The 12,681-nt window shown below is 41.6% G+C and overlaps 1 protein-coding gene across 1 annotated transcript in view; it reads left to right on the forward strand.

The window, feature by feature from the left end:
- LOC126101501 (lysocardiolipin acyltransferase 1-like) overlaps positions 1-12,681 on the forward strand; it is a 130,159-nt gene that overhangs the window by 58,265 nt on the left and 59,213 nt on the right. Inside the window, exon 3 of the mRNA XM_049912146.1 lies at positions 11,735-11,847. Within this exon, the coding sequence (XP_049768103.1) occupies positions 11,735-11,847 (113 nt within the window). The remainder of the gene's footprint in view (positions 1-11,734; positions 11,848-12,681) is intronic.

Genomic DNA, 12,681 nt, shown 5'->3' on the forward strand with positions numbered 1-12,681 from the left:
TATCTGCTCTCTCCTCTGTGTTTATCTTTGGAATTCTTATTGCACTCTCAGTGCTGCAACTCTTGCTTTTAATTTCATTCAAGGTTATTTTGACTTTTTTGTGTACTGAGTCAGTCCTTATTACAATCATTTGTTTTTCATTTCTTTGCATTTCATGCAGTTATTTTGGCTTAGCTTCCGTGAATTTCCTATTTATTTCAATTCTAAATGACTTGTATTTCTGTATTCTGGAATTTCCCTGAACATTTTTGTACTTCTTTCTTCCATTGGTCAACTCATGGTTTCTTCAGTTTCTTGCCTGGTATCTATGTTTTTCTCTCCCACTTGTGTGATTACCCTTTTGAGAGATGTCCATGTGTCTTCAACAGAACTGCCTACTGAGTTAATCATTAACACAGATTCTATAGTCTGAGAGAACTTCAAGTGTGTCTGCTGATTCCTTAGCACTTCTGCATCCCACCTCTTGTGCAGTGATTCTTCCTAACTAGTGTCTTAAACATTATTAGCCTACTCTTAGCCATTATTACACTGTAACCTGAGTCTATATCTGCTCCTGAGTATGACTTACAATCCAATATCTGATTTCAGAATCTCTGATTGACTGTAATGTAGTGTAAGTAAGTGGAATCTTCCTATACCTCTGGCCCTTTCCCAGGTATAGTTCCTCCTCTTCAGATTCCTGAACAGAATATTCACTGTTACTTGCTGAAATTTATTGCAGAACTTGATTAGTTTTTGTCCTATCTCATTCCTTCTACCAATTCCATATCATCCCATAACCCCTTCTTCTACTGTTTCTTCTGCAACTGTATTCCAGTCCTCCATGTCTATTAGATTTCCATCTCTCTTTTGTACTGAATTACCCTTTCAGTATCCTCATATCTTTCCCTGTCACTTCATCTTATGCTTGTGACCTCATAATGTATACTGGAATTAATGTTGCTTGTGTTAGTTTGCTATCAGTTCTAATGAGAACAACACTATCACTGAACTGCTCACAGTAACTCGCTCTCTGTCACACCTTTGTGTCCATAATGAATCCTCCTCCCATTGTAGGTTTTTCTGCTGCTGTTGATATTACCCTATACTTATCTGACCAAAAACCTTGTCTTCTTTCCATTTCACTTCATTGACCCTCATTATTGAAGATTCAATCTTTTTCTCATGGTCATTCCCCATTGTCAGTCTCTTTCTGGAGATCTGAATGGAGGACTAGTATGGAATCTTTTGTCAATGGAGAGATCAGCCAAAAGGCCTTCTTTGGAAACAGAAAACAGTCACATATTTACATAATCAGAACTCATACACACATTCTGGTACCGCGTGCCACGGAATTTGAATCCGCACCAGACAGCATGGCTGTCAAAGGCCCCTAGAGGTCTCTGCACCATCGCGCCGTAAGCCGTGATGGCATGTGCCTCCTGGCCCACGTTTAACATGAGGGCGCCACTGTGGAACACGTGGTCCCAGCGGCCAATAGCGGCACTCCCAGTCATGTATCTAAGTGACTGCCTCTCACTCAGCTAGTCAATCTAATCTTTGCGTGCGTCTCTTGGCATATCACGTAGCCTTAGATGCCGTATTTACTTTCTTGTTCCGTGTACAAGTGGACGTGGTTGTCTAGTTAGGTTTCCTTGATCTTGTTGTTGTTCGTAAGGTCCTCTGTTGGTCGTGTCCATCCTCTCCCGTTCGTGTTGTTGTTCACGGGCCGCTCCGTGGGTCCCTCCGCGCTTTCCGTCATGTCAACCCAACAACTGTTCCAGTCGCAGTTACAACACACATGGCCAGCATCTCTGGCTGCTGAGGTGGTACATGGCAACCGCACCTCAACAGAGAGGCAATCCATTGATAGTGGTGGTAAAGAGGAGGCTGAATTTGGGAAGGCGAGGGATGACAGGGCAGGCATGGGGGAAGGTGTAGTACTGCTTGTGGGGAGGGGGGGGGGGTGTGCGGGAGGCTGTGGTGACAGGATATGGCTGCTAGATGCTGTCGGGAAGTTTGACAGGAATGAGGGAGATGGAAGTAGAATGGGCAAGAAGAAAAGGATATGAGGGGAAAAGACTAGTGGGTGTGTCGGCAGAGTACAAAGCTGTGTAGTGCTGGAGTGGGAGCAAGGAAGGGGATAGAGAGTGAAGGACAGAGACTAGTGAAGGTTGAGATCATGGGGGTTACAGGAATGTAGGATATATTGCAAGGAGATTATCCACCTGTGCAGTTCAGAAAAGCTGGTGTACTTAGGAATGAGCCAGATGGTGCAGGCTCTGAAGCAGTCATTGAGGTGGAAGAAGTTGTATGGGCAGCATATTCATCAACTGGGTGGTCCAGCTGTCTCTTTTCCACAGCGGACAGACAGCTTATTGGTTGTCAAGCCCACACAGAAAACAGCACAGTGTGGTTGCAGCTCAGTTTGTAGTTACATGATTGGTTTCACAGGTAGCCCTGCCTTTGATGGGATAGGTAAAGCCTATGACTGGACAGGAGCAGAAGGGGGTGAAAGGATGTATGGAACTGAGCCTGCATCTAGGTCTATTGCAGGGATATGAACGATGAGGGAAGGGGATACGAGGCAAGGTGATGGGAGCAGGAGTGGAATAGGGACCGACAAGGATATTGTGTAGGTTTGGTGGGCAGCAGAATACCACTGTGGGAGTGGTGGAAAGGATATTGCATGGGATATTCCTCATTTCAGGGCATGATGAGAGATAGTGAAAACCCTGATGGAGAATGTGAATCAGTTGCTCTAGTCCTGTGTTGAACTGAGCCAAAAGAGGAGGGCTCCTATGCTGCTGAACAGTGGGAATGTTGGAGGTGGTAGGTGACTGGAAAGGCAAGGCCTAGGAGGTCGGCATCTGTACAAGGCTGGGAGGTAATTTCAGTCTCTGAAGGCCTCATTGTTACCCTTGGTGTATCTGGAGGGGTACTGCTCATCACTACAGATAAGATAATCATAGGTGGCTATGCTGTATGTAAAAAACTTCTCGTTATGGAATTCATGGCAGCTGTCAAAGTGGAGGTAGGTTTGGTACGGATGGCGATATTGATATAGCCATCTTTTGAGGTGGAGGTCAGCGTATCTCGAAATATACTGGGAGTTCTAATGAGGCCTCCACAGAGCAAAATTACCCTTCCTACCTTGTACAAAAACAGATCTCCTGTGTCTTATCTCTACAGTCACCCACCATCTCCCACGTTCCCATTATCTGGCCACAAATGCCCTGTGACTCAGTACCATTCAGTCACATTCTCCACAAGAGTTATGACTGCCTCTTGTTGTGCCTTAAAACAAGGAATATCCTATCCACTGTCCATTCCATCCCAACCACAGTGGTATTCTGATGCCCGATGAATCTTCACAGTTTCCTTCCTAGTGCACCTCTGCTCCCAACTTCTTGCCTTGTTTTACCTGTTGCCTTCCAAACTGCACATGCTGTGCCTTAAGAGGCACACTGTGTCAGCTGTCCTATCCATGCACAGCACGCGGCTGCATGACTGCGCCCATTGTTGGTGCAGCATTTCATGTCCCATATTGTCCTCAGTGATGTAATTAATCTTAAGTGATGTAATTAATCTTAGACCTTCAATTTGATCACTATTCCTGCCTCAATCCCATTTATTTGCACATGTTAGTTTCCATACCTCCCTGTGCCACACAAACTTGTTGAACCAAGACCTACCAACTCCCCAACCCCCTCCCATTTTTCCACTTATTCCAGGGCACACATACTAACCTCACGTAATCCATTTGCATCTACTGCCCCCCCCCCCCCCCCCTTTTCATATGTATCCACCCACCAATCTGCATCCCATGTCATCTTCTTATTTATTTTTCTCTTTGCTCTCAGTATGCTTTCAAGTCAAATATGGTTGGTTTTCGCCTTTCACTATTGGCCCTACTCCATCAGTTTTTCACCTTTTCCACCCATACTCCATCTGTTCCATCCTTTTTATGATATTTACCATGTATTTTTATGTCATTTATGTGTTTTTACATGCTTTATTATATTACCTAACCCTATTTCTCTTCCACATTTTTGTATTTTTTATGTACCTGTCTTTACCTGTATATTTTGTACAATGTGCAACATATGATTCTTATGGCCAAAATACCGTATTTACTCGAATCTAAGCCACACTCGAATCTAAGCCGCACCTGAAATATGAGACTCGAAATAAGGGAAAAAAAAAAATTCCCAAATCTAAGCCGTACCTGAAATTTGAGACTCGAAATTCAAGGGGAGAGAAATGTTTTAGGCCGCACCTCCAAATCGAAACAAAGTTGGTCCATTGTAATATGAGACACAATTTAGGTCGAATGAATGATGATACAGCTACAGTAGTTTGGTTCGAGTCGAAAGCTTAGCAGTTAAGCTTTACCAGGTAGCCATTGCTATGCGTCAGGCACTCCGCCCGTATTTATACGGATACCCTTCCTTTTTCACGTGCTTCGTCTGGTTTGAATCGATTGCTTATTTTGCTTTGATCCGATAAGTGCCGTTTTCTATGTTATAGGTGTTTACGTCAGTCACTCTAAGCTGAAAATGCATTACTATACTGTGTCATGCATTGTTTGTCGCATTCTGATAGTGCGTGTTTACGGCCTGTCGCTGCTCGCGGCATGGCTTGCTTTTGTGCGCGCTACCGCCGCCTACAATTAAAAAAAGAGAGGAATCGTCACATTAGCGAAACAATGGCAAGAGACTGCTATTTGTTGTTACTTACACTGCTGCTTTCTTTGATAATGATCAACAAGAACCAAATAATAGACTGCGTATGATATAACATGTTCTGAACAAAAGTTTGGCGAAAATTTTTCTCCGTTTGAAAATATTTGCGGCCGCTTCTTTAGTACATCAAATTCTGCACAGAAATTAGCCATCTTAGATTTAAAAATCTAGTCAGTTGCCGTGCTTCATTTCTGACTGTATCACTATTAGGCATAAGAGTAATACGAATATAAACATGACACGATACGTATATTCTTCCGCGTTTGCTGTTGTCTCACGCTAGTTTCGTAGTTTATTTGGCAGACAGGATTTAAATGAGATACAAGCAAACACGAAAGAATACATGGCAAAATGTTTATATTCGTATTATTCTTGTGGTAAAGAGAATACTGCATGTGATTCACATTTCATCAGGTTCCTATTAGCAACCATCTCTTCTCACAGGTAGGAAAAAATTCAGAACGTAGAGTTGGCCATATTGACAAAAATCCCAGTATTACCAGTCGGACTTCGTAGTACATTGAAATTCGAAGATGAACAATACAGAATTTGTATTTACTTCGTTGGATAATGTATGAAAATGCAGTGGTCGAAACTCGGGCAGAGAAAAATGCTCGTCTTGCAATTGTTTTTTTATTTTATTTACTGACGCAGAGGTTTTGGTGCCAGTATTTATCTTTGTGCCTACAAAGGATGCCTGTGTAGCGCTACATATATTCGACGGCAGAAGTTAGTTGTGGCGGCACCTATCAACATTTTTCAGAACTTCCGCTTGCTTTGCACTCGATTCTAAGCCGCAGGCGGTTTTTTGGATTACAAAAACCGGAAAAAAAGTGCGGCTTAGATTCGAGTAAATACGGTAAATAAATAAAATATAAACTAACCAAATGAATTGGACAGATCGCTACTCAGCGTATATAGGAGACATCGGGCAGCAAACTGGCACATTTAAAAGATCATTTGAAATTAGTCTTCAGAGTAACAACATGGTTCATGGTTCATGGTGCGGGTTCTTGTAGTCATGTCCTAGTTCATGAACCACGGGCAACGTATGAGTAGCCAAGTAAGTGGTCCCGACAGTCGGGATACCAGTTACTTTGGAATAAGGCTGGGCATCTCGGACATATTCTGAGTCGTGGTCACCTTTGTGCTCATACGGCAAAGACTACCGAATCCACCGGTTAGACCCTCAGCCGTTAGGGGTAAAACCCAATGGGACTCGGGGCAAGTAAGGCTAGCAACCTGCTTCCCTGGTACTTTAAATATGATGCTGGCAACAATCAGAGCAAAATGCCTTGGACCTTTGGAGGTGACGGAGTCCCACCTCTAACTGACAAACCAGGGACTCCTAAGATACGACTTGGCAAACAAATGGTAATGAGATGGGGAGCTATTAATATCAATGGGGGCTATTCTGGGAAGAAGGTAGAGCTGGCAGAGGCTGCAAGTAAGATGGGGCTGGACGTTTTAGCTGTTAGTGACATTCGGGTAAGGGGTGAGAAAGAAGAGGAAGTGGGAGAATACAAGGTCTACCTGTCAGGAGTCAAAGCAGGAATAGCACAATGGGGTGTAGGGCTTTACATCAGGAAATGAATGGAACCCAGTGTAGTTGCGATAAGGTATGTAAACGAACGACTGATGTGGATAGATTTGACAGTGTCTAGCAAGAAAATTAGGATTGTATCAGTATATTCGCATTGTGAAGGGACAGATCAAGATAAGATGGATAGTTTTTATGATGCACTCAGTGATGTAGTTGTTAGAGTAAAGGACAAGGACAGTGTTCTGCTCATGGGTGATTTTAACGCCAGGATTGGAAATCGAACAGAAGGGTATGAAAAGGTTATGGGTAAATTTGGAGAGGATATGGAGGCCAACAGGAACGGGAAACAACTCTTGGATTTCTGTGCCAGTATGGGCTTAGTAATCACAAACTCCTTTTTTAAACATAAGAACATTCACCGGTGTACTTGGGAAGGCAGGGGAACCAGATCTGTCATTGACTATATAATAACAGATCAGGAATTCAGGAAGGCTGTGAGGGACACACGTGTATTCAGGGGATTCTTTGATGACACTGATCATTATTTAATCTGCAGTGAAATTGGGATTGTGAGGCCGAAATTGCAGGAGGTCAGGTCCATATGTAGGAGGATAAGAGTGGAGAAACTTCAGGATAAGGAAATCAGGCACAAGTACATAACAGCGATCTCAGAAAGGTACCAGTTAGTTGAATGTAGTCAATTACAGTCATTGGAAAAGGAATGGACAAGGTACAGGGACACAGAACTAGAAGTGGCTAAAGAATGTCTTGGAACAATAGTGTGTAAAAGTAGGATGAAGCAAACAGCTTGGTGGAATGATACAGTCAAGGCAGCCTGTAAAAGGAAAAAGAAGGTGTATCAAAAATGGCTACATACCAGAACCCAGGTAGACAGAGAAAGTTATATTGAAGAAAGAAACAAAGCCAAACAGATAATTGCAGCATCCAAGAAGAAATCATGGGAAGACTTCAGAAACAGGTTGGAGACTATGGGTCAAGCTGCTGGAAAACCATTCTGGAGTGTAATTAGCAGTCTTCAAAAGGGAGGTAAGAAGAAAATGACAAGTACTTTGGACAGGTCAGGAAAACTGCTGGTGAATCCTGTGGATGCCTTGGGCAGATGGAGGGAATATTTTGAAGAGTTGCTCAATGTAGGTGAAAGTGCGATCAGTGATGTTTCAGATTTCGAGGTAGAATGGGATAGGAATGGTGATGGAAATAGGATCACATTTGAGGAAGTGGAAAAAATGGTCAATAGATTGCAGTGCAATAAAGCGGCTGGGGTGGATGAAATTAAGTCGGAACTCATCAAATACAGTGGAATGTCAGGTCTTAAATGGCTACACAGGATAATTGAAATGGCCTGGGAGTCGGGACAGGTTCCATCAGACTGGACAAAAGCGGTAATCACACCAATCTTTAAACATGGAAACAGAAAAGATTGTAACAACTACAGAGGTATCTCTTTAATCAGCGTTGTGGGTAAAATCTTCTCAGGTATTGTTGAAAGGAAAGTGCGAGTATTAGTTGAGGACCAATTGGATGAAAATCAATGTGGGTTTAGGCCTCTTAGAGGTTGTCAGGACCAGATCTTTAGCTTACGGCAAATAATGGAGAAGTGTTATGAGTGGAACAGGGAACTGTATCTATGCTTTATAGATCTAGGAAAGGCATATGACCGGGTTCCTAGGAGGAAGTTATTGTCTGTTCTACAAGATTATGGAATAGGAGGCAAACTTTTGCAAGCAATTAAAGGTCTTTACATGGATAGTCAGGCAGCAGTTAGAGTTGACGGTAAATTGAATTCATGGTTCAGAGTAGTTTCAGGGGTAAGACAAGGCTGCAACCTGTCTCCACTGTTGTTCATATTATTTATGGATCATATGTTGAAAACAATAGACTGGCTGGGTGAGATTAAGATATGTGAACACAAAATAAGCAGTCTTGCATATGCGGATGACTTAGTTGTGATGGCAGATTCGGTTGAAAGTTTGCAAAGTAATATTTCAGAGCTAGATCAGAAATGGACTATGGTATGAAGATTAGCATCTCCAAAACGAAAGTAATGTCAGTGGGAAAGAAATATAAACGGATTGAGTGCCAAATAGGAGGAACAAAGTTAGAACAGGTGGACGGTTTCAAGTACTTAGGATGCATATTCTCACAGGATGCCAACATAGTGAAAGAACTGGAAGCGAGGTGTAGCAAAGCTAATGCAGTGAGCGCTCAGCTACGATCTACTCTCTTCTGCAAGAAGGAAGTCAGTACCAAGACTAAGTTATCTGTGCACCGTTCAATCTTTCGACCAACTTTGTTGTATGGGAGCGAAAGCTGGGTTGATTCAGGTTACCTTATCAACAAGGTTGAGGTTACGGATATGAAAGTAGCTAGGATGATTGCAGGTACTAGTAGATGGGAACAATGGCAGGAGGGTGTCCACAATGAGGAAATCAAAGAAAAACTGGGAATGAACTCTATAGATGTAGCAGTCAGGGCGAACAGGCTTAGATGGTGGGGTCATGTTACACGCATGGGAGAAGCAAGGTTACCCAAGAGACTCATGGATTAAGCGGTAGAGGGTAGGAGGAGTCAGGGCAGACCGAGGAGAAGGTACCTGGATTCGGTTAAGAATGATTTTGAAGTAATAGGTTTATCATCAGAAGAGGCACCAATGTTAGCACTGAATAGGGGATCATGGAGGAACTGTATAAGGGGGGCTATGCTCCAGACTGAACGCTGCATAATCAGTCTTAAATGATGATGATGATGATGATGATGATGATGATGATGATGAAGTAGCAACATGGATTTCCTGTAATTTGTCAGCAACAAAACAAAGTTTGTCTATCACTGGTCAGTGATTTAAAAGTAGAATCCATGATTTATTGGTTGCCATGTCCTTTTACTTCAATTATGAGTCTCTTAGCGATTGACAGCAGTTGACACGAACATTAAGGATTAAGGCACATGACACGACCAGTCATAATATTTTATTTTTGTCCATTTTGCATAAAGTAATATGATTCACATTATTGGTCTTTTTCCCTGTGACAATTCTGGGCTGTAACAGTTTATTAACTATTTGAGCACTATGTATGGCAACTATTGTATTACTCAGGAAATAAAAATCAGATGTATTCTTTTGACTTTTTCCATATGAAAATAATAATTTTCTTGCTGTTAGGCCTTTGCACCAACAGACAAGATCAACTACATAATACAGTACAATTAATAACACAATAGGTCCACTATTGACATTGCAGCTTTATGTTATACTGTTAAGACTAATTCAGTGAGCTTAAGTTGAATGAAGGTTTAAGCTATTCAAAATAACTTGCACAAAGTACACCAATGAGCCAACACATTTTGACCACACGTTTTATTGGTCCATCTTTGGAACACAATACTGTAGCAAGTCTGCATGACACATAGTCGTCATGTCCTCAGTAGGTTTGTGGAGGTATTTGGCACCAGACATTGCTCAGTCATAAATTACAGGTCAGTGGTTTGTGGGCACAGAGCTGCCGCTCGTCAGTGTCACATTCTGTCAGGCTCAGGTTGAGCTAATTTGGTACCTGAGACAGAAGCTCATTATTGTGCTTCTCAAACCACTGTAGCTCAATCCTGGTTTTGTGACACAGACATTTATCCTGCTGGAAAACGCCATCACAGTCTCGGGGGACATCGAGCATGAAGAGATGCAAATGGCCAGGAATAACATTTGTGTAGTGCACACCTGTCATAGTGCCTTTGATTACTACCGTGAGTCCCACAGAATCCCAGGAGAGCGGTCCCCTCTTTCCTGTGAACATAGCACAGTACATCTTTCGAGCAGCCGTCCACCTGGATGACGGTGTATCCAGAAATGACCATTGACATGGCACAACAAGAAACAGATGACATGATTCCATTGATCCACCATCTATTCTCAGTGATTCTGTGCCCATTGCAATGTAACTGATAAAGTCGGATCAGTGTGAGAATGTGTAGGGGTCGTCCGCTGTGGAGTGCCGTGATCAACAAAGTGCACTGTACGGTGTGCTCTGCAACAGTGTGTCTGCAACGGCATTGTTCTCTGTTATCAGATCTGCCACAATTTGTATGACTTACACATCCTGTGATGAGATGTGGATGTCCAAGGCCTTATCACTTACTCATGGTTTCACTGTCCCTCAACCATTTTCTGTAGACACTCACAACAGTAGTACACAGGCAGCCATTCAACTTTGCCATTTCTGAAACACACATTCCCTTGCTTCAGGTCATAAAAAAAAAAGTTGCTTACATCAGTAGATTTCACCATTTGTGGCCTGTATCATTGCTAGAATGATTCCACATATGTATCTGCTCCACGTACGTACTATCTTTATTGTGTCATACATCTGTAATGCCACATGTAGCATCATGTCTTGTGTTGGACAGTGTATGTCAGTTCATCGGTCTGTGTTCCATGTGATGTATTTGACATCTTTCACAACTGAAAGGATAACACCACTGTTGGCTTCAAATGGTTAAAATGGTTCTGAGCACTATGGGACTTCACATCTGAGGTCATCAGTCCCCTAGAACTACTTAAACCTAACTAATCTAAGGACATCACACACATCCATGCCCGACATAGGATTCGAACCTGCAACCGTAGCAGTCGCGCGGTTCTGGACTGAAGTGCTTAGAACCACTCGGCTACAACGGCCTGCTCACTATTAGGCTATGGAGTGAACAAAACATCTAATGTAATGTAATCATAATACATGTTTATAAACAATAACTTTCAATATTTATTAACCCTCGAGTGGATGCACCGATTTTTGAGTGGGCACACAGTGTACGTTGTACGCGTGCAAAGAATACCTGCCTAAATGTTACCAAGAGTTTAATTAAACAATAATAATCATTGTTTAATTAAACAATGATTATACAAACTTTCATTTTATCACTCTGTTGCCATGTACAAGTGTTACCCCTCAATAATGATCCATTCAGAGCATGAAACAGTGCATTTACATCAGATCCCAGTAAAACACTTATTCGATTACTAATTATCTTCTAGACAGCTGCCTCATTGTTGGATTGTGCTTCTAATTTGGAATCTGGTGCTTTTTTCCCAGGAATCATAACTTTTTCCTCACCTAGCTTGCTGTTTATTTTATTTCATTGCTGTTCACTTGGATGTATTACAACACAACTTATCACTGTGTTAGCTAAAGCAATAATTAACAAATAGGTATTGTGTTGCTATTCTAAAACAACAATGGAAGATTACAAGTCAATGTTATTTGCATAATACTGGTAGTATTTTTTTTTGCATTGTTATCTTTCTATTTGTTTATGTCACCTGTTTAAAAGAAATAGTGTATTGCAGGAAATTATGGTAGAAGCTAGTGCTAATTTATCATGTGCTGTTTAATTTAATGTAAGCCATTTTCACTTATGGCTAGTTACAAATGTTTCATTTATATTGTTTAAGGATGGGTAATGCAGCTAACATGTTTTATGTTCATACACCGGTGCTGGGAGAAAGACCAGCAGCTGCTGGCCACAGTTTTGGACTACCTTCATGACATCAACCACACTTGTCAGGTACAGTCATCAGCTTTAACTCTTTGTGAAGTGCAGAGCCAGATTAGCCACATAGCAAGAGTTAGTAAAAGCTATGGACTTCACACATTAGGGGGTCCCGTGTCCGGGTGCAAAAAAAAATCTGTCAAGTTACCGTAAATTTTTTACGGACTATAAGACACACTTTAATTTTTAAGCAATTTTAAAAAATAACATTTTTCACCATTTTTATAATTAGATTGCAAAGCCACACTGAAAAAAAAAATTGTACTCTATAGAACTGAACTGACTTTTAAAATCCCCGAAAATCGCCATCTGAACTTTCTTCTTCTTCCTCTTCATCATCATAGCTGTCCTCTTCATATATAAGATGGTCTTCACAGCCATTGAGAGCATTACTTATGACACACTTCTTGAAAGACTGAACAATAATGTCTTCTCTCACTCTAGACCATGCCTGTTTTATCCACTGACAAACTTATTTGATTGTAGGTCATTTTAAAACTACCTTCGGCGTGAATTCATTTTGGGTTTCATCCATCATCCATTTGTTCCATTTGTCACTTGTATACACTTTAAATGGTTTATTTACTGAGACATCAAGAGGTTGCAATTGTGTAGTAAGTCCTCCTGGAATAACAGCAAGCTCTGTATTTCCCTGTCTCAGTTTCTCTTCCAAAGGATTTTTCAAATGGCTACTAAACTGATCTAGCACGAGAAGAGAACTCTTCTTCAATAAAGCACCTTTCCTTCTCTCCCACACTCCTTTAATCCATAATTTCATACCAACCTTGTCCATTCAACCCTTGTCATGCACATAAACAACATCACCTGCTGGTGCTTCAAAAGATTTTG

Source organism: Schistocerca cancellata, chromosome 9 (genome assembly GCF_023864275.1).
Source record: "Schistocerca cancellata isolate TAMUIC-IGC-003103 chromosome 9, iqSchCanc2.1, whole genome shotgun sequence".
NCBI lineage: Eukaryota > Metazoa > Arthropoda > Insecta > Orthoptera > Acrididae > Schistocerca > Schistocerca cancellata.